Source organism: Lutjanus erythropterus, chromosome 7, assembly GCF_056507025.1.
Source record: "Lutjanus erythropterus isolate fLutEry1 chromosome 7, fLutEry1.hap2, whole genome shotgun sequence".
Taxonomy (NCBI): Eukaryota; Metazoa; Chordata; class Actinopteri; order Lutjaniformes; family Lutjanidae; genus Lutjanus; species Lutjanus erythropterus.
Window position 1 is genome coordinate 1,173,951 of NC_139323.1, and position 23,526 is coordinate 1,197,476.

The 23,526-nt window shown below is 38.9% G+C and overlaps 1 protein-coding gene across 1 annotated transcript in view; it reads right to left on the minus strand.

Moving 5' to 3' along the window:
* The window catches only part of LOC146323411 (uncharacterized), a 147,857-nt gene that overhangs the window by 117,195 nt on the left and 7,136 nt on the right, over positions 1-23,526 (minus strand). Inside the window, exons 2-6 of the mRNA XM_084722362.1 lie at positions 17,394-17,435; positions 15,372-15,445; positions 14,039-14,107; positions 13,450-13,552; positions 1,437-1,575 (exon numbers count right to left, since the gene is read on the minus strand). Of these exons, the coding sequence (XP_084578488.1) occupies positions 1,437-1,575; positions 13,450-13,552; positions 14,039-14,107; positions 15,372-15,445; positions 17,394-17,435 (427 nt within the window). The remainder of the gene's footprint in view (positions 1-1,436; positions 1,576-13,449; positions 13,553-14,038; positions 14,108-15,371; positions 15,446-17,393; positions 17,436-23,526) is intronic.

Below are 23,526 nucleotides of genomic sequence, written 5' to 3' on the forward strand. Positions count from 1 at the left end.
TGCAACTTTTCTAGTCTTTCCGCCGCTTCTTTAGCTGATCAGGAAACGCACAGACCAACAGCACAGAAGCTGCGTGTGGAGGAAACTGTTGTTAATGACGGAGTTTATTACAACAGAAACTAATGTGATGGTTAATGACATCGACACCAACCAGATGCACTTATAAAATTAAACAACTGTATAAGGAGGCCTATACGTAAAACAGGAGAGTCTGTGTTTCTCTGTGAGAAACTTTCAGACCTTCTGACAGCAGAGTGAACAGGTGAGGGAGGAGAGGAGGGCAGATTGATCACTAATCAATCACTGATACCGTCGTCCTCTCGGACTGATTAAAAAATCAAAATGACAAAATTGGTGACAAACCAAACCTGGGTGTCCACACAAATAAAGTCTTTGTGTGAAACACTGCAGAGTGTAATATTGTGCTGTTTACAGTCTGCTGTCTGTAGTTTGACAGAGAGACAGAGAGGGTCGTGTCTAGAAGGGAACCCTAGACCTGTGAAAGATCATGCGAGTTTGATTATTTTAGTAGAAATAACGAACACAAATCTCGCGAGAGTTGTGCAAATAAAGAGTTACCTTCCAGATACGACCGAAAAAGGTGCTCAGCTCCAATAATAGAAAATCATGTCGTGGTGTCGATGTTTTTAATGTGGCGGGCCGCCATAAATAAAACACTATTCACTGATCCACAGAGAGCCACTGAAACACTGATCACTGACCTGCTGTGATGGAAAAAATACTCATATTCTTTACTTAGGTATTTTTACATTGTGGTATTAATGTTTTTACTTAATTACAATTTAAATATTTTGCATGTTATTCTTTCCTTTTTTGAAAAATCAACATTTTTATTGCTGTTGTTGTACTTTAATGGTATTCTTGTCGTTATTTTTTTAAATACTAAATACAGACCTGCAAACTCATAAGAGGAGAAAAAGGTGGCATGGACCTCTTTGAATTTTAGTTGAATACCCCTGGTATAACGGAACCTGACCCAGGTTAGTGCTGACAGTGAAACCAGTGATGAGAATAGTAATTCTAACATTTCAATCTGATCGTTTTGTTTGAATTTCACTAAACCCTCTCCTCTCAAGCTACTGTAAACACTAAATCACAATTTCAACATTTAGTGGTGTAGTGGAGATGTACAAACTATAATGGAAGATATTGCTGGAAGAAAATTGTGCTCAATTCTGCTTATAAAAGCAAAAATGCACATGTGAAATGGGAGATGCTTCTTAGCAAAAGCAGGTCACAGTATAATGATGAAGGCTGAACCTAACACACAGAACAAATGGACTAAAGTGATAGGAAAAACACATCCACCCACATACTCTCTCCTACACTCAGTGCTTTTTATTTTATGATTGGCAAATGTTGCAATGTTAACATCCTGTAAAATTATGGACTTTGTCATCACCATGGCAACTTACAACTGGAAGAGAAGGATGCAGTTGAAGGCATGGCTCATTGGCCGGGAGAGGAAGAGGCGGCCAAGTAGGTGAAGGTTGGGCTGCAGGTTCTCAGCTTGGTTGTGCAAAGGTAGTGCATCTGACTGTAGTAAACCTGTATCTGGAAGACACAGACAGACAGGATGTCAATTCAATGAATCCAAGTCACAAAACTATGGATGAAAGGATTTGAAGGTTACAGTCACAGGAGTTACAACATTAAGATTAAATCATGTATTCCCTCTGACCCTTCAGTGAGGAAGGAACATGGATCAAAAATGAATGTTTTGTTAAAATAGTTTCAGGAGACACGGATCAAGTGACAGAGGTGATGAGAAAAGTGAGATTTTCTTTTTTTTTTATAATAGTGATTAAAGGTTTCAGACCATCAGGCCACAACTGTGGTTAAATCACAGTCCCCTGTTGCCAACCTCAGGTTCACCATGTCATTGATTACTTTCATATTTTGCCTAAACTATTTATTATATTATGTGTTGATCTTTTGAAGACAATTTCAAGCAACATTATGTAGCTATGCTATCATATAATAAAAGCTTCAGGGTAAATGGTGACATTGTCATTGTCACTCTATGTCCCAAATACGTGTTCTCGTACTGTGACTTTGCTGGGCAGGTTGTAAAAAGTTCATAACGCTTTACAGCATCAAGTCACACACCGCCAACTATGTCACAGATTTTGGTGAAAGTGGATCATATTTTAAGGAGAAGTTTTTTTTCCTCTGATGTCCCCCAGCCACTTACTGAGTATTCTGTTTGACCTTAAATTAAACTCATGCTAAATGTTTCTGTTGTTAGTTAACTCATAGCTGCACTGCTGACTGGGTGCTCAGAGCACCAGGAGAGAGTTGGCGTTTACACCGCCAGCACAGGAGCTCTGAACCACCAGGAGGAGGTGACTTTCAGGTCCAGGGCAAGCAGGCAATGTAGCTATGCTCATCAGCCCTTACAGACATCAAAGCAGAAGCAAAGAAGAGACAAAGAGAACATGACCAAGCAAAAGGCCTCCAGATAAGAGCAAATGTCACAGAGGCATCTAGTTGTTGGTGAGAGCTTTATGAAATAAGACAGTTAGCTGGTCTTTTTGATGTTGGACTAGTAAGAAACATTACCTAACATGCTGTCTTATGTTGCACCTGCTTGATGTTAGGTTGTGTTAGCAATGTCGTCGACTTGGTTTTGGATCAAAAGTAATATAACAAATGCACGTGCACAGCTGTCTATATTCAGTTAAATTTTTTCAATTCACTAGGGTCTATTCGTATGAATGTCACATAAACAATGCTGCCAAAGCATCAGGATTACACTGTTAATAACATGAGAAATAAAAGTCAAATAGATATGATATAAAGAGAATAAAGAAATTTCAGAAAACATTATATTATATTATACAGTATAATATAGTTACATCACTGGTGTATAAGAAGAAGAAGAAGGTGGCATAGTTTATTAATCCCTCTTGGAGAAACTGTCTTTTTACTCTGTTATTTTTATACACACACAGGTGTGAAATAATGATAATAATAATAATAATAATAATAATAATAATAACAACAATAATAACTTTATTTATATATCACTTTTCACACATAACATGCAACCCAAAGTGCTTTACAATGTGGCATTAAAAATGACAATATAGGCAAAAACAGACAAGACAGAAATACATAAAATCACAGTAATAACATAAAATCAGAGTAAAACATTAAAAACGGGCATTAAAAGACATAATGGAGGATCACAAAGAAAGAGGAAAAAAATAAGAATAAGTAAATGAATAAATAGAAAATAAAAATAGAAATGATTCTTAGTAACATAAGGTCTAATAAAAAAACAGGCAAATGCAGATAGTAAAAAATGACAGACCAGGGTAGAAATATATTACACTAAAAGCTTTCCTGAACAAGTAGGTTTTCAGTTGAGTTTTAAAAGTGCCAACAGAGCTTGCATGTCTGAGGTAACTGGGTAGAGTGTTCCAGAGTCTTGGAACATAATAGCTAAAAGCAGTTTCCCCACTTGTTTTGTGGCCTACTTTAGGAACAGTTAAAATACCAGCGTCGGCAGACCGGAGTGCTCTTGTTGGTTGATGTGGAATTCCAAGGTCAGAAATGTATGAAGGTGCTATATTAAGAGCTTTATATGTGAGTAAAAGAACCTTAAAATCAATTTGAAAAGAAATGGGGAGCCAGTGCAGAGAAGCTAAAACAGGAGTAATGTGCTCTCTTTTCCTTGTCCTTGTTAAAAGTCTAGCAGCAGAGTTTTGGACCAATTCATTGGAAGTTTTCTAATCAGTCTATTTGGTAGGCCGGTAAGCAGTGCATTGCAGTAGTCCAACCTGCTAGTGATAAAAGCATGTACTAATGTCTCTGCATCCTGCTTTCCTAAAAAAGGCATGACTTTGGCAACATTCCTCAGGTGAAAGAAGGCTGCCTTGGTCACTTTGCTAATGTGGGCTTCAAAGCTTAAGTCAGAGTCCATGATGTCACCAAGACTAGCAACTTGTGATCTGGTTTGTTGAGCCAAGTTTCCAAGTGTGTTAAAAACTGCCTCTCTCTTGCATTTTGGCCCTAGCAGTAGTATTTCTGTTTATCTTCATTCAGTTTCAAAAGATTGTAATTCATCCAATGTTTTATTGCTTCTAAGCAGGCAATCAGAGAGGGAAGGGCATTTGGGTTGGTTGGCTCAACAGAAATATACAATTGGGTATCATCGGCGTAGCTATGGAAATTTATACTGAATTTGTTAATAATGTGACCTAAGGGGAGCATATATAAGGAAAAGAGCAGGGGACCAAGACAGCTTTCCTTGTGCGATACCAAAGGGTAGATGGTGTTTCGCAGAGACATGATCACCCATACTGACATAGAAACTCCTACCAGTTAAATAAGACCGAAACCAGTCTAAAGCGCTGCCAGAAAGACCAACCCATCTTTCAAGACGATTGATTAGTATTGAGTGATCAGTGGTGTCAAATGCTGAGCTTAGGTCCAAGAGGATGAGGACTGACACTTGATTCAAGTCAGTAGCATGTCATTCACTATTTTGATTAGAGCTGTTTCTGTGCTATAATTGGACCTAAAACCAGATTGAAACTTCTCAAACATATTGTTCTCATTGAGAAAGTTGTTGAGTTGATTAAAAACTACTTTCTCCTGGATTTTACTCATGAAAGGCAGGTTAGATATTGGCCTATAATTATTGATATTGTCTGCATCAAGATTTGCCTTCTTCAGTAGAGGCTTCACTTCTGCTGTCTTAAAGGCATTGGGAAAGATGCCTGTTTGAGGTGAAGTATTAATTATCTGTAATATGGAGGGATACAGGCTGTTGTATACATTCTTGAAGAGTTTGCTAGGGACAGGGTCAAGACCGCAAGTGGAGGCTGATGTGTCGGTAACAATATTAAGAAGGTCAGTATGGGAAACACTAGCAAAACATCTAAAGACTGGGGAGCAGCCATGGGGTGTGTTACAAATTTTATCATCTGTACCACCAATGCCTGACCTGATCAAGGTAACTCTATTTTTAAAAAAGATAGCAAACTCCTCACATCTCTGGGCAGAAGCCTCCGTGGGGCCAGAGGGAACCTGGTGTAGAAGTCTACTGATGGTTGAGAATAGGACTCTAGAGTTTCCACTATTCTCATCAATGATCTTTGAGAAATGGATCCATCTCTGTGTGCAGACATTTTTGTTATACAATACATTTTTTTCTCTAAAGATCTTGTGGTGTACCTGTAGCTTTGTTTTTCTCCAGGTTCTTTCAGCTTTCCTACATGACTGCTTTAATGCATGAATATCTTTATTCATCCAGGGCCTTGGTTTATTGTGAGAACGTTTTATAGTTTTCATAGGAGCTACTTTATTCAGTGTATTAGTCAGATGACTATTGAATGCATCTATCATTGCATCTATAGGATGATTAACAAGATCTTGATTTAGGGAGTTTGCAAGCTCAGCAAATTGTAACTCTACAGCGTTACTTAAATTTCTTCTCTTAATTGTGGTTTCAAAATGATGTCTTATGGTATTCAATGAGATATTAAAGTATAAACAGTAGTGATCAGACACATTTATATCACACACCAATAGATCAGCAACAGAGATTCCCCTGGAAATAACTAGATCCAGTGTGCTACCATGCTTATGGGTGGGGGCAGTAACATGCTGTTTAAGTTCAAGGCTGTCCAAGATGTTGAGGAATTTTTTGGTCTTTGGGTCAGATGAGTTATTGACATGGATATTAATATCACCATTTACAATGATTCTATCATAGTTTGTGATAATGAGAGATAAAAGTTCCGAAAACTCAGAGAGAAAACCTGTCCACAGCTTTGGAGGGCGGCATATTGTAAGAATAATTATCATTGGCTCAGCCTTTACAGAAAATGCAATGTACTCAAATGAGGAAAAATCAAGTTATCCCTTGCACAGCTGAAGTTGTTGGAAAAAACAACAGCAATCCGACCCCCTCTTTTATTCTCTCTAACTGAGTGGAAGAAGCTGTAGTTTGGTGGACAAGTTTCAAGACTTTGTGGTGAGTGATTCGACATTAAGTAAGGCCATGTTAGTTGTGGCTGGAACTGGCTGTGATTGAATTTGGCGAGGTACAGCAACAATATTATTTGGATGTCTGAAACTGTTCTGTGTACGTGCCCTGCACCTATATTGTGATCTCTGACTTATAACAGGAACAATCGAAATAGAATGCATCTGGGCACAAGGGGGAGCTATCAAGCCTGTACCTTGATTAGGTGATGATGACTGCCTGTTTAAGGTATAATAACTTGGATGTAAGTGGTCCTGCCACAGTGTACATTATTAAACATGCTAGTCAAACTTTTATAACAGTAGGGCACAGACACCCATACACACAAACACACCATCATAATCATTTGTGCCAGTGCTTGGGTTTAAATAGAAATGATGCAAGTCCTCTACACTAGTGTGTGTCAAACTTTGTTCCTGGGGATCCACTTTTGAAGAATGACAAACTATCATGTAGAGATGCACCGATTTCAATTTTCTTAGCCGATTCCAATTTCCGATTTTTGAAGGGTCTGACCTACCAATTCCGATTTTGGCCAATTCCGATTTTCAGTCAGAACTGCAATTGACAGCACAAACATTTTTGCAACTTTTCTTGTAAAAATTAAATTGGATGTTCATAATAAAACGCTGACTATTAAATATTCATTAAATACTTTCTCCAAAGTCCTCCAGGTTACAGCCAGGCCTTATAATAGTTTTATATTAAGATTATGAATTGGGTGAACATGATCTCACGGGATTTCGCGGGACGCGGTTTCATGTGATCTCCTGTGGAAGCGGGTTAGGGTTAGGGTTAGGGTTAGATATAAACAAACCGGAGACTGATGCAGTGCAGCAGTTTGCTGCAGTAAAACCTTGCCATGAGAAGAAGTTAAAGGAGTCTGGATGAGAAAATGTTTGAGGAGACACATCAACACAGGTTGTTTATTCTTCAGCCAGAACAGGAGGTGAGATTTTAACTGTCCCTCTGTGAACAGCAGTCTGCTGCTGGCTAACATTAACCTGAAATGCTAGAGAGATTACGGCTGTTCTGTAACATTGTCAGCTGCTCTGTCTCGTTGTAGACTGTCTGTCTTCTCTTTATCCTCTTCTTGGAATCTGTCGCTGACACCAGCTTCAAGCAAGGATGTGTCTGAGTGTGTGTAGCTGTTATGAGCCCTGTGGTGATATCACGGTCAGTCTGTCTGCTGCGCGCATGACGTGACCATCGTGCAGAACATGTGTGTGACAATGACGGGCACAGAATCAGATTTGTGACGCTGACCGGCCGGTCACTGGTCGGGGCCCATCATGTGAAAACCGGCCCGATTCCGAGCATTGCTGATTAATCAGTGCAAGTCTACTATCATGACTTTATTAATAAATCTTGGTAAGATTTAATTTATGCATAAATGAACATTCCCAACCATTCTTCCATTTCCACATCACCTTATATTATCCTCACTAGAGCTGCCAATTATTAAATTAAACGCAAACTTTTTTCATAATCAATTAATCAGTTTGAGTCATTTTTAGAGTAAAAAGTCTAATTTCTCTGATTTCAGCTTCTCAAATGTTTATATTTTCTGGTTTCTTTACTCCTCTCTACCAGTAAACTGAATATCTTTGAGTTGTGGACAAAACAAAACATTTGAGGACATCATCTTGGACTTTGGGAAACACCAATCAATATTTTTCACCCTTTTATAGATCAAACAACCAATCAATCAATCAATTATGAATGCAGAGTGATCAGCAGCCCTAATCTAAAATTTTGTTACACAAACTGCCAAGTTGTTGTCCGTTAATGTCATAAATATAGAAATATATTGGACAAGAGTAAATGTTTGGTTGTGAATTCACATACTGCAGATCATTTTTGGTACTACAGTATTAGGTTTTACTCATCCATGTGTAAATGCATGCTTCCTAATGCACGGTGATACCATTGGGTGTAGTTCAGTAGAAAAAAATAGCAACATAAAATTCACAAGCAGGTCTGTAGATTTTCTTGGGTAACTCTGTCATGACATCTGGAAAGATATACTGCTGTTGCGTTTTCAAAATTCAAGCCAGGTACATGTCTGTACAGACTCATATAATGCATGCCATGTAGATTCTGAAGGAATTTAATATGGAACTTGGCATTATATCAACCTTTAACCTTGAAGGAATTTAATAAAATGTATTAAGTGTATCTTTGACAAAACTGAAGGGATTACTCTACGGTACATGTATGAGTCCAGTAAACCACTTCCAGTCAGACTCATGCTGTGTTTACAGAGGAGGACAGAGGACTGATGGAGAGCTGAACATGATGATGTCACAGTGAAGCCTTCAGATTTGAAATGCGCGCAATTAGTGAACTACATAATTAAATGTCATCACCCACACTAGTCAGCACCAGAAATACTAGTAGTTTAAAATATTTAATTCATGAATGAAATATTGAAGTTATCTGTTGCAGCCACACACCACTAGTCGGGGCTGCAGCACTGTCAGACAGCAGCCCCTCTCGCCCAGTGCACATGAACCGACCGCCCTGGCATCAGCAATCAGCAAAGTCGGACAGATTAATGTAGACTGACAGAATAAGCTGATATATATTCACTCGATTGGAGAAACGTGCCCACATTAAGAACTTACACAGACATAAACCTGCAAGCTGAGCTCCTGCTGCTGCTACAAGCACTGCTAATGTTAGCCACACTGTGTGTCAGGCTGACAGCTAACATTAGCTCTGGGTCCTTTACCTGCAGACACTGTGACTCTCTTCAGTCCGAAAGGTGAAGCGTTTATTGAGTTGTTGTCATGTTTTGTACATTAATGTGTAATAGGGCTGTCCCGATTATTCGATGTAGTCGACGTCGTCGATGACGTAAATACATCGACACGCACAGCATACCGTCGAGTGTCGATGATGTAAATACGTCAACACATGCATACCGTCAGTTGTAAACAAGCGCGCACAGCAGAAAAGAAAGGAGAACAGCAGAGATGGCGGAGGCTCCGGATTCCAGCGTTCCGGGCGGGGAAGAGGAGAGCGGCACCACGAAGCAGCTAAAAAAGCGGACAAGAAAGTCCAAAGTATGGACATATTTCAAAGAAAAGTGAAACGAGTTGGTCGTCTGTAGCCTTTGTAAAGCCGAGTTGGCGTACCACAGCAGCACATCAGCGATGAATGAACACCTGAAGTGACGTCACCCAGGTGTACTGCTGGAAGACGACAGAAAGTCCATCTAACTTACTAACTAATATGACCCGGTTTTACCATGTAGACATGCTCACATTCCTTCACTTCAATTCCTAGAGAGAACAATATAGAGATACTAGAGATGAGAGAAGTGAAATTGTGTTAAATCCTGTTGGAAAAAAGTTCTGTTTGTATTCACCTGCACTGGTGTTAGTTAATGTCTTCAGTATTTGACCTCATTGGACTTTGTGTTTATTTAAGAGTTATTTATTTTTTAGTTATTTATTCTTGTTAATTCTTTTACTTGGGCTGCTGAACATGTGCTCACACATTGTTTCACTGTAATGCATAGACAGAGAAATACCTCATTCATGTTCACACGTCATGATGCTTGCCTAAAAGAGATGTGACTGTTCATTCAATTTCAAAAGTTTTTTTTACTTAATTACCTAATTAATTAATAAACAAAGAATTTAAATAAGTGTTCAGAAGTGTTTTCGTGAATTAATCATCGTCAACCAAAAAATAATCGCTAGATTTGTCGAAAAATTAATCGTTAGACTAATCGACTAATCGTAAAGATAGTCAATAGATTAATCGGGAGAAAAATAATCGTTTGGGACAGCCCTAATGTGTAAGGTTTGTATTGAACAGCGCAAAGTAGCGCGCATTTCAGCGGCATTTAAAGTATGATTTGGCAATTGTAGACTGTGACTAACGGCTTCAAATGGCTCTTAATACACAGTATTTTTTCAGTGTTAAACATTATAAATTAATAAATTCTGCTAAATTTTTCTTAGTGTTAGACTAGTCGACTAGTCTAAATTAAATTTTGCGTTTAATCGATAGGGAAATTAGTCACCAGGAACATCCCTACTTCAGATATTACATTCACAATAATGGGAAACCTCAAAACATAATGCCTCGGCCATACACACATAAGGCATTAAATCATAAAGAAAGGTTTTTCAAAAAATGTGAATCACAGAAGTCTTTCTCCATACAGTCAAGAATGTGCACAAAAATTGGGCTTATCAGTCCAGTTGTATTCGAAATTAGGTGCAGACAAGCTGTAGGTCCAGACACACAGAGAGGTGACTGCATGATCCCTGATAAGGTGAGCAAAAACAGAAAAGCATCAGTACTCTGAAATTGAAAGTACAGAAACAGTTCAAACACTGATATGAGCCCATGGACTTGGGGCCGATCACTGAAAATGAGATATGGCAATTACATAGACACCAAATTAGCCATTATACAATATAATTTCTCCTGTCGGAGGGACAGGCCAAACAACTCAGCAGTGTAGGCCTATGAAGCCACTGGTCCATATAATTATAAATCAGTGCTTAAATCAGGGTTTCAACCCTTTGTGAAGCTTTCAGCATAAATTGCTTTTGCTTGTAGGCTATGCTTGAGCAAACTGGACAAGTTAAAAAAAATCTATTTCAAACACTCACCAATTATCCTGTCACAGGCAAAGGATCAAAGTGAAATTTAGAATTTAAGAAGCAGGTAATCTCAGACACAGCCTGAAGGGTTATGTTGTGTTTGGGAAATATGTGTAATAGTCCACTTTCTCTCCAGTGCCTCTTTATTCTTGTATGTATGAATAAACCATTACCTGCATAATATGCTTCAAAGATACAGTAGATGACTGTCACATCCTGATTAAGTACTTGCACAGTCTGTTATTCTGCCTTTGCATTTCCAGAGTTTGAACAACCTTGGAGCATTTACTTCCTATCTACAACTGACCTTCTCCACAGAGGCCGTACTTGAAGAGGCCAGTCACAGATTGATGAGTGTGTTCAGTGATTGTCATAATCCTCAAGTGACATAACTACAGCCATTATCAGAGTTTTCATTCCAGGCAGCATGGGGGAGACGTGATCAAGCAACAGCATTTCTTAGAAAACGAGGTCAAGCCATCAATGTCACTGTCTGTGGATATGTGCCATGTGTGTTTCTTTCTATGCATGAGGCTGTTGAAATAAGCAGCTACACACATATGCATGTATGGCACCCCTTTCAGATTTGTAATGAGAGTGCTTGACACTTTATTAGCAAATAACAGGATCAGTCTGAAATAAGCCTCATTACTAATCCACCAATAATCATGGTTGAAAGGTTTTCTGCATATTGTCTGAGATCCCTGAGGGTCTGACAGTGTAAATACATCTGGAGAGTGTTTGGCCACATGATGCTTGTAATGGAGACGATAAAATTAGACAGGTGTGGAGGAGAGATTAAACCTTGACAATTGAATATCAAAACAGTGGTTAGCTATTTTTATTCAGCAGGCCTTCTCACTTTCAGGGAAAAACATATTTTGTTATTTGGCATATAAAAGATGGTTTTGTCATGCTGGGTGCTCATCCAAACCAAGGGCAAGCACAAGCTATATTACACTGCTGCATGTCACATACAGTATGTTAAATGTGCACCTTTGGTGACTTTGTATTGGAATGGGAGACAAAGAGCCACTAGGCAGGAGTCAAACCCAACTGCCTATTCACTGTCTTCACACATAATAAAGTCTAACGTGCTCTGGATAAGATCACAATGCTAGGATTTCATTTTCCCTGTAAAGGTTCAGTTCACCCCAAAATACCAGTTCTTCTTATCCATAGTGCTATTTCTCGATCTAGACTGTTTTTAAGTTGCAGACTTTTGGAAATAGCAGGTTTAAAGATGACTGCCTCCTCTTGAATACAATGGAACTAGTTGGCATTCATCTTGTGATGCTCACAGCGCCAAATAAATACATTCAAAAAACCCAAAAGCAATGCCACTTTCCGGAGTTTTCTCAACCAAACTACAATCGACAACCGCATCACCACGCTAGATCACTCAGTGATGTTAATGTTACAGATGACCCTACAGCATTTACATCCCGCGCTGTCACGAGCCTCTCATCCATGAGTAGATGCACACGTCCTTGTGCACGGTGATACAGTTGGCCGCCGTCATTGCCAAAAAGAATGTGTCTTGCTGAAATTAGCAGAGACAACTCTGCAAAACCTTTCAACAAAACAAAAGACTATTCATTCACTATGTAGTGCTGAGGGAATGTATTTTCCTAAATCTATAAAGACAACAAGTAAATTGCACTACAGCATCTATGTCAAATTAAAATGGATCAAAAAACAGGGAGACCTTTTACTAAAATACATTAAATTACAGACAGGGAAAGAATTTTGGCAACTTGCCATCACCCTCTCTTCTGGTTAATGTTTTGAAATGATGATTATAAATTAGATTTTTACAAATGAGGCTTCAGGAGGTATGTGTATCTCTCCAACTGAGACCTATTTGATTAATACCTCACTGTGCAATCAGTGATCTGAAACATCTAGTTAACAGATCAATACAATTCAAATCAGCCCTGTACTGATGCAGCAGGTTATACTGCAATATGATGCAATTCACCACAGTTTATTGCAACAGTGTGGACTTTTACACTGTAGCTTGACTTATAGTTTGAGTCTTGCCATTAGAGGCTAAACTGTCACCACAAGTATGTTATTGGGTGAGACTAGCCCTCAGAACAGGAAGCTGGATAGTGCTTTGGAACTGGCAGTCATAGAGAAAATCAGATGAGCTGGCTGGGATAGCTTCATTTGAGCAGTGTGTTCACAGAGTTAATAATAGTTTCAATGCTTTCAGAAAGACCTGGTGCCCCTATTTGGAAACGACAGGTAGAGAGCATCACCATGACATTCATATGTCCCATCCCTGTTCTCAGTGTATCATGTTCTTTTTGTACTTGGTGATTGAGTTAGAGGTGTAATGTTGTATGATAGCCTGTGTAACACTCTATCAGATGACCGTGCATGCCTCCCCTCTTTTTTCTTGTTTTTTCATATATGCAAATGATTTTGTAAATTTGTAATACAGGCTTAAATATTTAAAAAAAGAAATAAAAAGTTTAATCAAAAGAAGAAACTGCTTAAAAGAAATAAATCCTACCACCTGTTCATCTTCCTCGAGAAAATGTAGAGAAAAATGTTATGAATAATTTGGAATCTCAGTAGTTTGAATGTGAGTGCAAGTGTGTGATTGTTGGCTATTTGGATCAGTACCAAATACATATAAATGCTGAGAGACATGAAGTCCAAGTAGGCCTTGATCAGTGGAAAGGTAGACTTACAAGATTTAAATAAATTTAATAATCAATTTAAAACTTGGAAGAAGGTAAATGGAATTCATGGAAGGATTTAATTTTGAAGAAAAGCTTAAAAGAGGTTTCTTACCTGCTTCTGCATTTTCACTCTCATCATCCTCATCCTCTTCCTCTATGGGGGCTGGATTCTCCACGCCCACCTGATCCATCACAATGCACTCTGCAACACCTGTCTAAGATCAACATACATGTGGAAAGATCAATCCAAGTTATACAATGACAAATAATCTCCCTGTTGAGATGGAAGGCTAAGGTGGAGTGAGCCACAATATGAAAAAGTAGTTCACACACAGGTGTTAACAATGATGATAATTAAAAATGGAGGAAGCAATTCTGAAGAAAGATAATTGATTGTTGAGTCCAGTTTTGTTGAGTGGCTCAGTCTGAGCCAACAACCCCACAACTTAAAGTGTTTGTATCTGACGACCAGTGAATGAGACTCAACAATCAACTATCTTTCTCCACAATCACTTCAGCCACCTTCAATTATCAGCATCATTAGCAACTCCTGTGTTTACCCTACTATTTCATAATAATAAATCATAATATGGCTGACATGAAAAAGGATATAGTTTCTAGTTTTGTCAGTGAAACTGGTGTCACAGTCTGTTTCAGTGTTACTAATGGAGCCCAAAAAGTAAAATTCAACTTCAGCTTACCTTTAGAGACTCTAGCTGCACCACCTGACATTTCTGAAGAAGTTCCACAAACAGGTAGATAAGCAAAGCCTGTATGATGGAGGATAGAAATAAATATATATTTTGTTCTTGAAATGGGTGTTACAGGACAACAAATAAGTACAGCAGTATTGTATATAAACACAGATATCAGGCTTGTTGAGATAAACTCGCCTGGAAAGTGAGAGCAGGTGGTGGCAGACAAGAGGGACAATTTCCAGCACTCTGCAGTTTAATCTGACTGGGGTGATTTGTCAACGTAATCAACATCATCACTTACGAAAATATGTCAATTCGCATAACATGCATCAACGCATTGCTATGGACTGCTGCGCCTGGTCAGAGCATGGATTCATCCGTAGAACAAGCTGCAGAAAGCAAGACTCACTGCAGTCATCTAAAGTGTGGTCATAGTTTAGACAGAGACACAACAGTTTGTTTCTCTTTAGCTCCACAAACTGGACATGAGTTATCACAGCAGGACAAACTGCTCCACAAGAGTGCTAGAAGTGAAGCACCGAGTGACCTGTCCTCCCCCTGCAGCTGCAGCAGCATCATCATCCTGTTTACTGTCTGTCAGCATCCAAACACCATATATGAAGATTATCACCATGTAGAACATGGTTCTGTTAGTAGAGGTCACTTAACATAGATTTTCTTCATCACTCTCATGTTAAATGTGTCTGCACCACTACTGTTAACTTAACATCATGAGTCATCTAACGGTCTTACTCTGTCGTTTTGTATTTTCTGTTTACTTTATCAGCCACGCATGAGTCAGAAATGGCTAAAACTAATGTTATAGATTGTCATGTAATTCTTTCACTTATTTTCTTTGCCCAACAGTCATGCAAAAATACACTGCCAGTGATCATCTTTCCTGCATATGACTCCAGCGGTTTAATAATTCCATGTCATAACCAGTTTAATGGTTTAATAAGCAATTAGTGATTAAATTAAAGCATTGCAGCTCATTTTGAATTTGAGGTCCAGTATTTTTCTGATCAGACATCTGGCATGGAGTCTATTAAATACAGTGAAAATTAGACATTTTTTAAAAAAAAATTTAACAATATTTGTGCTTGATAACATTACAAAAAAGAGACAAAGGACTCTTGGCAGTGTTAAAACATACAGACATGAACATTAAGATAGACTAGACTGTCAAGGAAATGATGCCTCATCTTGACTATGTTCTAAGTGTAGTCTTTGTGACTGTTAAGACTCATATGCACTTATTTCACAACATTTTGAGTTTTCACAGACAGAGTTAGTCTAAAAAAAAAAGAGTCCCTTGAAGTCATGTGTTAATTACCTGGACAAAGAAGCCAACAAGAAAGGAGACAAGGAAAGGCACCAGTCCAGCATGGGCTATTGTCACTGGAAGACCTAGAGGTAAGAAACATATGGAACTGTTTCAGAATGTATTTACTTAAGTAAATCTGAAGACATGTTGTAATTAGACAAGGTCTGAATTTTTTGTCAGCACATCTACCTGCATGTCTGTCACTGTCTGCGTTTGTCTTTCTCACAGACACTCCTTTCCGCTCTGGCTCAAACTTACCATAAAATTTTATGGATAGTGCTGATTTCAATATGAGATTTAAGTGATTGAACAAGAATTAACTTGGAGGGGCACCACCTTTGTGGAACTACATGAAGACCCTGCTGAAAACAAAGTACTTAAATGTAATGTCCCATGTAATTTCCACCTCTACAAAAATCTCTCTGGTGTTAACTACACTTCATAAACCACAGTTAAATTTGCTCTGCCAATGAAAGCCAAGCGATGGACAGAGCCTTAATTATATTCCAAATTCACTGATATAAAAACAAAGTCCAGTAGAAAGAATTAAGACCAGAAGTTTTTTTAAACATTGTATTAGTTAAAACACATCTGTACACCCCTGTATATTCACAAGTCAGTCCGTTCCCCAAAAGCCATCAATCCAATCTGATCAATTGTGAAGAGACTGGGTGTTTTATTCCATAAATCTAAGTCATCATCATCATCATCGTATTTTGTTTCAGTGTTTGTTTGCCAAATTTAATTAGTCATCAAAGGTGTTTTCAAGGTCAAGGATCAAGGGATCAAGGATTTTTATTGTCATTTTCATTGTGCATTTACATACACAAAAGAATGAGATTTTGTTTCTCGATCTGTGACTGCAGTGCAATAGAAATGTACATAAAATAGTAAAAATAATAAAATATTGCATCATAATAGACAATAAATATGAATAAAAAACAGTCCATTCTCTCAAAAAGTGCATTCAGTCTCTTGACTTGACAGGTGACCAGCTGTCAAGGGTGAGTGTGGGTGTGTATGTGGGGATGGGGGACAGTCCGTTAATAAGTCTTATAGCCTGGGGAAAGAAGTCATTCAGCTTCCTGCTAGTCTTGCAGCTGATGCTGCTGTATCTCCTCCCTGATGGCAAAAGGGAGAAGATGTGGTGGGAGGGGTGGAGCTGGTCCATGATGATGGAGGTGGCTCTACTGATGCAGTGCTGCTGGTATAGCTCCATCAGGCAGGGGAGTGGGGCACCAATGATTTGCTGGCTGTCTTGACCAGTCTGTTAAGTTGCTTTTTGTCCCTCGCACTGCAGCACCCGAACCAGGTGGTGAAGCCATAGGTCAGGATGCTTTCAACGGTGCCCCTGTAGAAGGTGGTGAGGTGTGTGGTGGGGAGGCCTGTTTTCCTGAGTCTGCGGAGTGAGTGGAGCTGCTGTTGAGCTTTTTTGAGGACTGCTAAGGTGTTAGTGGTTGAAGTGAGGTCCTCATCAATGTGAACCCCCAGATACTTCACACTGCTGACCTTCTTCACAGCAGTACCATTGATGAATAGTGGTTCATGATACTGTTTGCCAGCCCTCCCCGCCAGCATTTTTTTATACAGTTGCCAGCAAGCGCCAGCATTTTTGACAAAATTGTCTGATATTTCAACACCCACAGAATATTAAGTTCTATGAATATGTTAGCATGGAATACATCAAAAGAAAGAATAGATCTTCTAGTTTCAGGCACACATTTTGTTTCAGCTTCATTCATTCTTTTTTATAAGCACTTGAATGTTGGTTAGTTGCTTCAAAAAATCCATGCATCCAATTTTTCATCAAATGTGTTCCCCAAACTGAACAACTCATCAACTTCAAACCAATTATGGTTAATGTATGATCATTATTTTTGTTTCCCCTCATGGCCATTAAGTGTGTGTTTTCCTTAGAGCCAATGTTAAGTTCTACCATGGTTTCAAGTATGAGTGTGATGTCCAGGTTTTCGGACTGTCGGTTAGCTTTTGTGTTTTCTGTATTGTAAGAAGGAAAACAGAAGTTCTCACCTAAGATTCCAGTTCCCAATATTGTTGCAATGGTCAAGAAATCTAGGAAGACAAACAAAGCTTGGTCAGATCAAAGTATTCAGAAAGACAAAAAATTAAGATCAACTTATTACCACAAATAAAAAAAAGTCAGCAGGTTCTTCCAAATAGATTATGCAAAAAATAAAAAAGATGGTATAATCCACTGATATGACTGCAATATGTGTCCGTTAGGTGTCTGCTCTGGAAATCCTGGGTCCTGAGCCAGGACAGGAAAGTATCAAGTCAAAAAACAAACAAACAACAAAAATAATGTGTCGCAAGTTCTAATCCTAAACTTGTTTAATTTCAGTATTTGTGTGTCTACTATTGTGAATTGTCAATTGCACCTTTCATCCTACTTGTACAATGTGTTGTTATGCCCAAGTCAAAGGGCTCAAGTCCAAGTGAAGTCATAGGTGTTAAAGTCAAAGTAGAGTTACACATTATCTCTGAGATCATTCGTTCTCACATGTCCAACTATTCCTACTTCACTTCTACGGCTGAGATTCAAAGTCTATATTATTACAAATGACCCTGACCATCCACTGTACCTTTACTGCCTTAAAACAACTTCCCTCCAGCTGCAGAAATCAACATCCACTGAGAAATCAAAAGGCAAATTAAAAGAGCTTGTTACCACACAACCCATGGTCCTGGAGACAACCTGTCCTGTATGTATGTATTAGATGTTTCCCTCTCCCAACAGATCACATTCAAATGATCAGCTCATCATCAAGCCCTTGCAGAAGCCTAATAATGACCTGTTCAATGGTGCAGGGAAACTTCTACAACATGCAGGGCAGTGGGTCCACTGCAACAAAATATACTAAAACTACATGATTAAAATTATGTTGTGAGTGATTGTGGGTACAAATTAAACCTTTGGGAGTGTAGTTTGATACTTTGATCAGATTAATCAGTTAATTATGACCAAATGTCATGATTAATTACTAGTAAATAATGGGAAATATGCTTGTCCTCTTTATTGTCAAGAGATAGATAAGAAGATGACTCTTCGATATGAATGTAGCATTAATCTCCTTGTCTGTCAGTAACAAAGTGAATATACATAACATGTCAAACTCTCAAACTGTTGGTGGTGTGTACATGTGTATGGTATGTAAGCCTTTGGATACAATAATGTCAGGGTTTCCCACAGCAATTTATACAGGAGGCAGTCTGCTTCGCCTGAAATAAGTGGGCCTCCGCTAAACTCAGAAGTTATTACAATCTTATGAAACAGCACATCAGGGTTACTAGGCTTCGGGGAAAATGAGCAGTAGTACTACATACCACCTACGCCTGTGCAGTATACCGGTTCGTACCGAAAACCGGTCTTTATTTTCATTATGATATTAATTTTTCATATACCGCCATACCAGTGAATAGCCCAAACAACGTCCGGAACGTGTGCAGCAGGAAAGTGTTTCAGCAGGACCCATTTCACTGCTGCACACAAACACCACAGGTGTGCTTGCTTGAGCGTGTGTACTAGGGATGTTCCTGGCGACTAAATTCCCACTCAACTAAACGACAAAGTAAAACAGCAAAATTTAATTTAGACTAGTCGACTAGTCTAACACTAAGAAAACACTCAAAAGGCATTAAAATTGAAAACAACCTATTAATTGATCATGTTAAACACTGTCTGAAAAAATACTGTGTATAAAGAGCCATTTGAAGCCGTTAATCACAGTCTACAATCACCAAATTGTACTTTAAATCCTGCTGAAATGCACGCTACTTTGCGCTGTTCAATACAAACCTTACACATTAATGTACAAAACATGACAACAACTCAATAAACGCTTCACCTTTCCAGACTGAAGAGGGTCACAATGTCTGCAGGTAAAGGACCCAGAGCTAATGTTAGCTGTCAGCCTGACACACAGTGTGGCTAAAGTTAGCAGTGCTAGTAGCAGCAGCTTAATATGGGCATGTTTCTCCAGTCGAGTGAATATAAATCAGCTTATTCTGTCACAGTCTACATTCATCTGTCCAACTTTGCTGATGTTAATATCCGGTGTTGCCAGGGCGATTGGCTCATACACACTGGGTGAGAGGGGCTGCCGTCTGACAGTGCTGCAGACCCGACTAGCGTGCGGCTGCATAAAATCTTAGAGGCAACAGATAACTGGCATCATGCATGAATGAAAGATTGATAAATATTTTATTTTTAAATATTTTAAACGACTAGTATTTTTGGTGCTGACTAGTGTGTGTGGGCACGTTTAATCGTACAGTCGTCCCTGCCATACTTTGAAGAGGTCATGCTTTTACCTGTTTCTGGACATGAAAAAAAAAAAATGATACAGTCCTTATGACAGTAAAATGGGCTGTTTAAAGCCAATCAACTGCAGTAATTCTGTTCTCAGTAGAAGAAAATGTGGGTAAGAACACTGTTACAAAAAAAAAATACTGTCAAATACCGTGAAACCGATACGATTTAAAAAAAAAATGCGATATGAAAATTTTGTCATAGGAGATCAGCAAGCACTGTGGTCGGGGCTGGGAGAGATGCTCTCATTTTGGCTAACACTGGCCACAGAGCTACCTGTGCTTCCTGCCTCGCCACGTACGGTTCATTTAAAAAAAAAGGCCAATATTTTTGCTTGGCAGGGCGAACAGTTGGGGAACCTCTGGTCGTCCATTTACAATTTTTGTTTGTTTGTTGTTGTTTTTTACCGTAACGGTCAGAAACTCTCTCCTCTGCTCTCTGAGTGTATGGGTGTCTGCTGTGAGAGAGGAATGAGGGGGGAGACCCGCCCATCACAGAGGAGAGGAGAAATACATTGTAATGAATGTAATGAAACGATAGCAACGCATCCGACTCTGAAATCGCACAAATTAAGAGTTAGCTTTTTATTTGATAAAAAACACCTGTTATAGGCCATTTTGATTAAAATTAAAATTAAATAATGGAATTTAAAAAAAATCTACAACTGAGTTTCTGGGTGGGGGTCCTGTTGGCAGGGCGGGGGCGTCTGTTGGGGGGGCAGGACGCCCTGCCAAATAAACTATAAGGGAAACACTGAACGTTTAGCATAAGTTGAAGGATTACCTTTACTTCTCATAGCTGGGAACTAGGGATGCACCGATACCAGTACCAGCACCGGGTATCGGTCTGATACTGTCCTCATATACTCCTACTCACAAAAATATTCCAATACCCCACACCCGATACCACGTCACAAAAAGAAGCCGCTCGATACAAGTAAACATCTAAAGAACCAACCAACATGATGCAGAGTTCAAGGTGTTTGCTGATGCTTACCCTCTATTTTTGGCCGCATCATCATTATCAACGAGAGACTCGCTGTCCTCAACATCATCCACTGATGACCACAGCAACCGAAACTGTCTGTAAAATTACATCTAAGTTTTTTTTAAAACTGAAATAAATGCACAGAGTGCACCTGTAGACCACAGCCAGCCACTGTCCAATGAGTCCCAATGGACAAATAAGTTAAATTCCTCGACTAATTAATCCAAAGACAAAGGACAAAAAACACAGCTGCAACCAGTCTGTCTCTTTGTGTAGTGAATCTTCACTAAAACAGCCTGACAGCACAGTACACGCAACTTCACTCTTTGGGCTTCACAGCAGGGTGAACAACACTGTCGCACACATGGCACCACACTCATACCTGTCCCCCCTAAACAATGACAGGTAGGAACTAATTAGATCTTAGACAAGAGGGACAGAAGAAGAAGAATACTTAGAAGATACTTAAATACTACACATGTAAATATGTAATTAAAATACTAGTGCTGTAAATAATAATGAAATAATTAGCAAATATAACACCATTTGTAACAGTAAACTTAAAGCAATGTTCACCCAAAAATGAAATTTCACTCACCCCTGTGCTGATGTGAGGATGGGTCAAGATCTTCAGTAAGTTTTAAAATGTAAAAAAAAAAACAACACAAAACAACACAGAATGTCTCCATACTGCTCATGTGGTGTAATCCAAGTGTCCATAAGCTGCAACATTAAAATCTGACCCAAAAAGACACCATTTACACCATATTTGTATCCTAAATGGCAACTGTAGCCTCCCAGATCTGATCCGTGCACACGCCTAAAGTGGGTACACAGGCTCTCGGCCAAGCGGCGCGACACACGATATACAAGATCTTGCTATACCTTCACATCTGTGTTTACGTGCTACCTGGAAGCGACTCAGACAACAGAGAGAGATCTGCTCAGAAATAGTGACTTGTTACGCGCAGCGTTGACTTCACAAACTTTCAACAAAGAAAATGTCCCAGGAGAGGAACATCGTTTCTTTGCTGCAGCCGTGCAGCTTGGGTGAGAGCCTGTGTACTCACTTCATGTGTGTGCACGAGGATCAGGTCTGAGAGGCTACAGTTGACATTTAGGATAAAAACATGGTATAAATGGCGTCTTTTTGGGTCAAATTTTAATGTCATTTGGATTACACCACACAAGCAGTATGGAGACATTTGTTTTGTGTGTGTGTGTGTGTGTGTGTGTGTGTGTGTGTGTGTGTGTGTGTGTGTGTGTGTGTGTGTGTGTTCTTTTTTTACATTTCAAAACTGGCCACCAGTCACTTCAATTGTACTGGATTTGGCTGCAATGCTATTGCACTGAAGCTCCAGGAGTGTTTTGTGAACTGGAGATCTTCACCCATCCTCACATCAGCACAGGGGGGAGGAGATACTGAGTTAAATTTCATTTTTGGGAGAACTATCGCTTTAATTCTGGAAGTCCATAATAACATTGTGAAATTATTATACTGAAATATATCATGCACACAGTAAACTGCACAGCTTAACATGGAACACATAATCAGTAAAGTAATTTACTACAAATAACCCCAAGATGTAATGTGTATAGTAACTATGGTTACACTAGCAGCAGGAAACAACAACAATTTGTTACATTTAGAAAGTGAGCATCTGACAAAAAAAACAAACAAAAAAAATATGTTTTTAAAGTTATTTTAAGAATTGTAATGGCACTATCAAGTATAAGTACTCGGTATTGACAAGTACCCAAATGTAAGAACTTGTACTCGTACTCTGTCTGAAAACAAGTGGTATCTGTGCATCCCTACTGGGAACAGTAGTTCCCAGCTTTACATGGCAACACCAAGACTCTACTAAACCAGTACAAAAATGACAATTACTGAAAAAAACCACCAGTCTCTGAACAAACACATCACACAAACAGAAAGCAACAACTGTACATTAAAACACCAACACAATGTAACATTTATGTTTTGGAACTTCAAATAGTAAATTTATATTCGAAGGACTACATCGTGGGCGTATGTGAATGAGAGCTTATCTCAGCATTATGTCTGACCTGACAGACCTGTCTGAACCTTACAGTGCCCCACAATGGTTGAAGGAAGTCATGAACATTTAATAAGCCTCCCAGATGGTGAAAACTACCAAACACAGTCCATTAACATCAACTGACACCGAAATTTTCTCCACTAAAGTTCAGTTTCAGCCTCATGTAACCTTATACATGATGATGATGATAATACTAATAATAATAATAATAACAATTAGAAGAAGAAGAACAAGAAGAACAACAACAATGGTAATAATAGTGATAATAATAGGCATAATTTTTTCCAAGCAGAAAATTCACAGGAATTGAAAAGGGAATCGATAAAGAATTGGATAGTCAAGCAGAATTGTTAATGCGATTGATATCAATAAAATCTTATCAATTCCCATCCCTACATGTCAGTAATGCTGTTATCTCCATGGTTACCCTGTTCGTTTACATGAGGGGACTACAATGAATGTCGAGAAAACTTAGATTACTGGCCTGATTAACCTCAATGAAAGACTATGTCCACATGTGGAAGAAGAAGCAAAATGAGAAAATAAGCTCTGTGTTTGCCTGCTGTACCATTTTCCTGCATCCAGACTACATTTAAAAAAAGAAAAGGGGGGGGGGGGGGGGGGCAGAGCCTGAAGTGAAGGATCTTGTTGTCAACTTTTACTTAACACATGGCATTTGCTGCACATGAAAGTAAAACAACCCCGAGCTAAGAGATAAGTGACAAGTTGTGTTTCATGGATGTTGTCAATAATGGATTTGATTGGATGCATCAAAGTTTGCAAC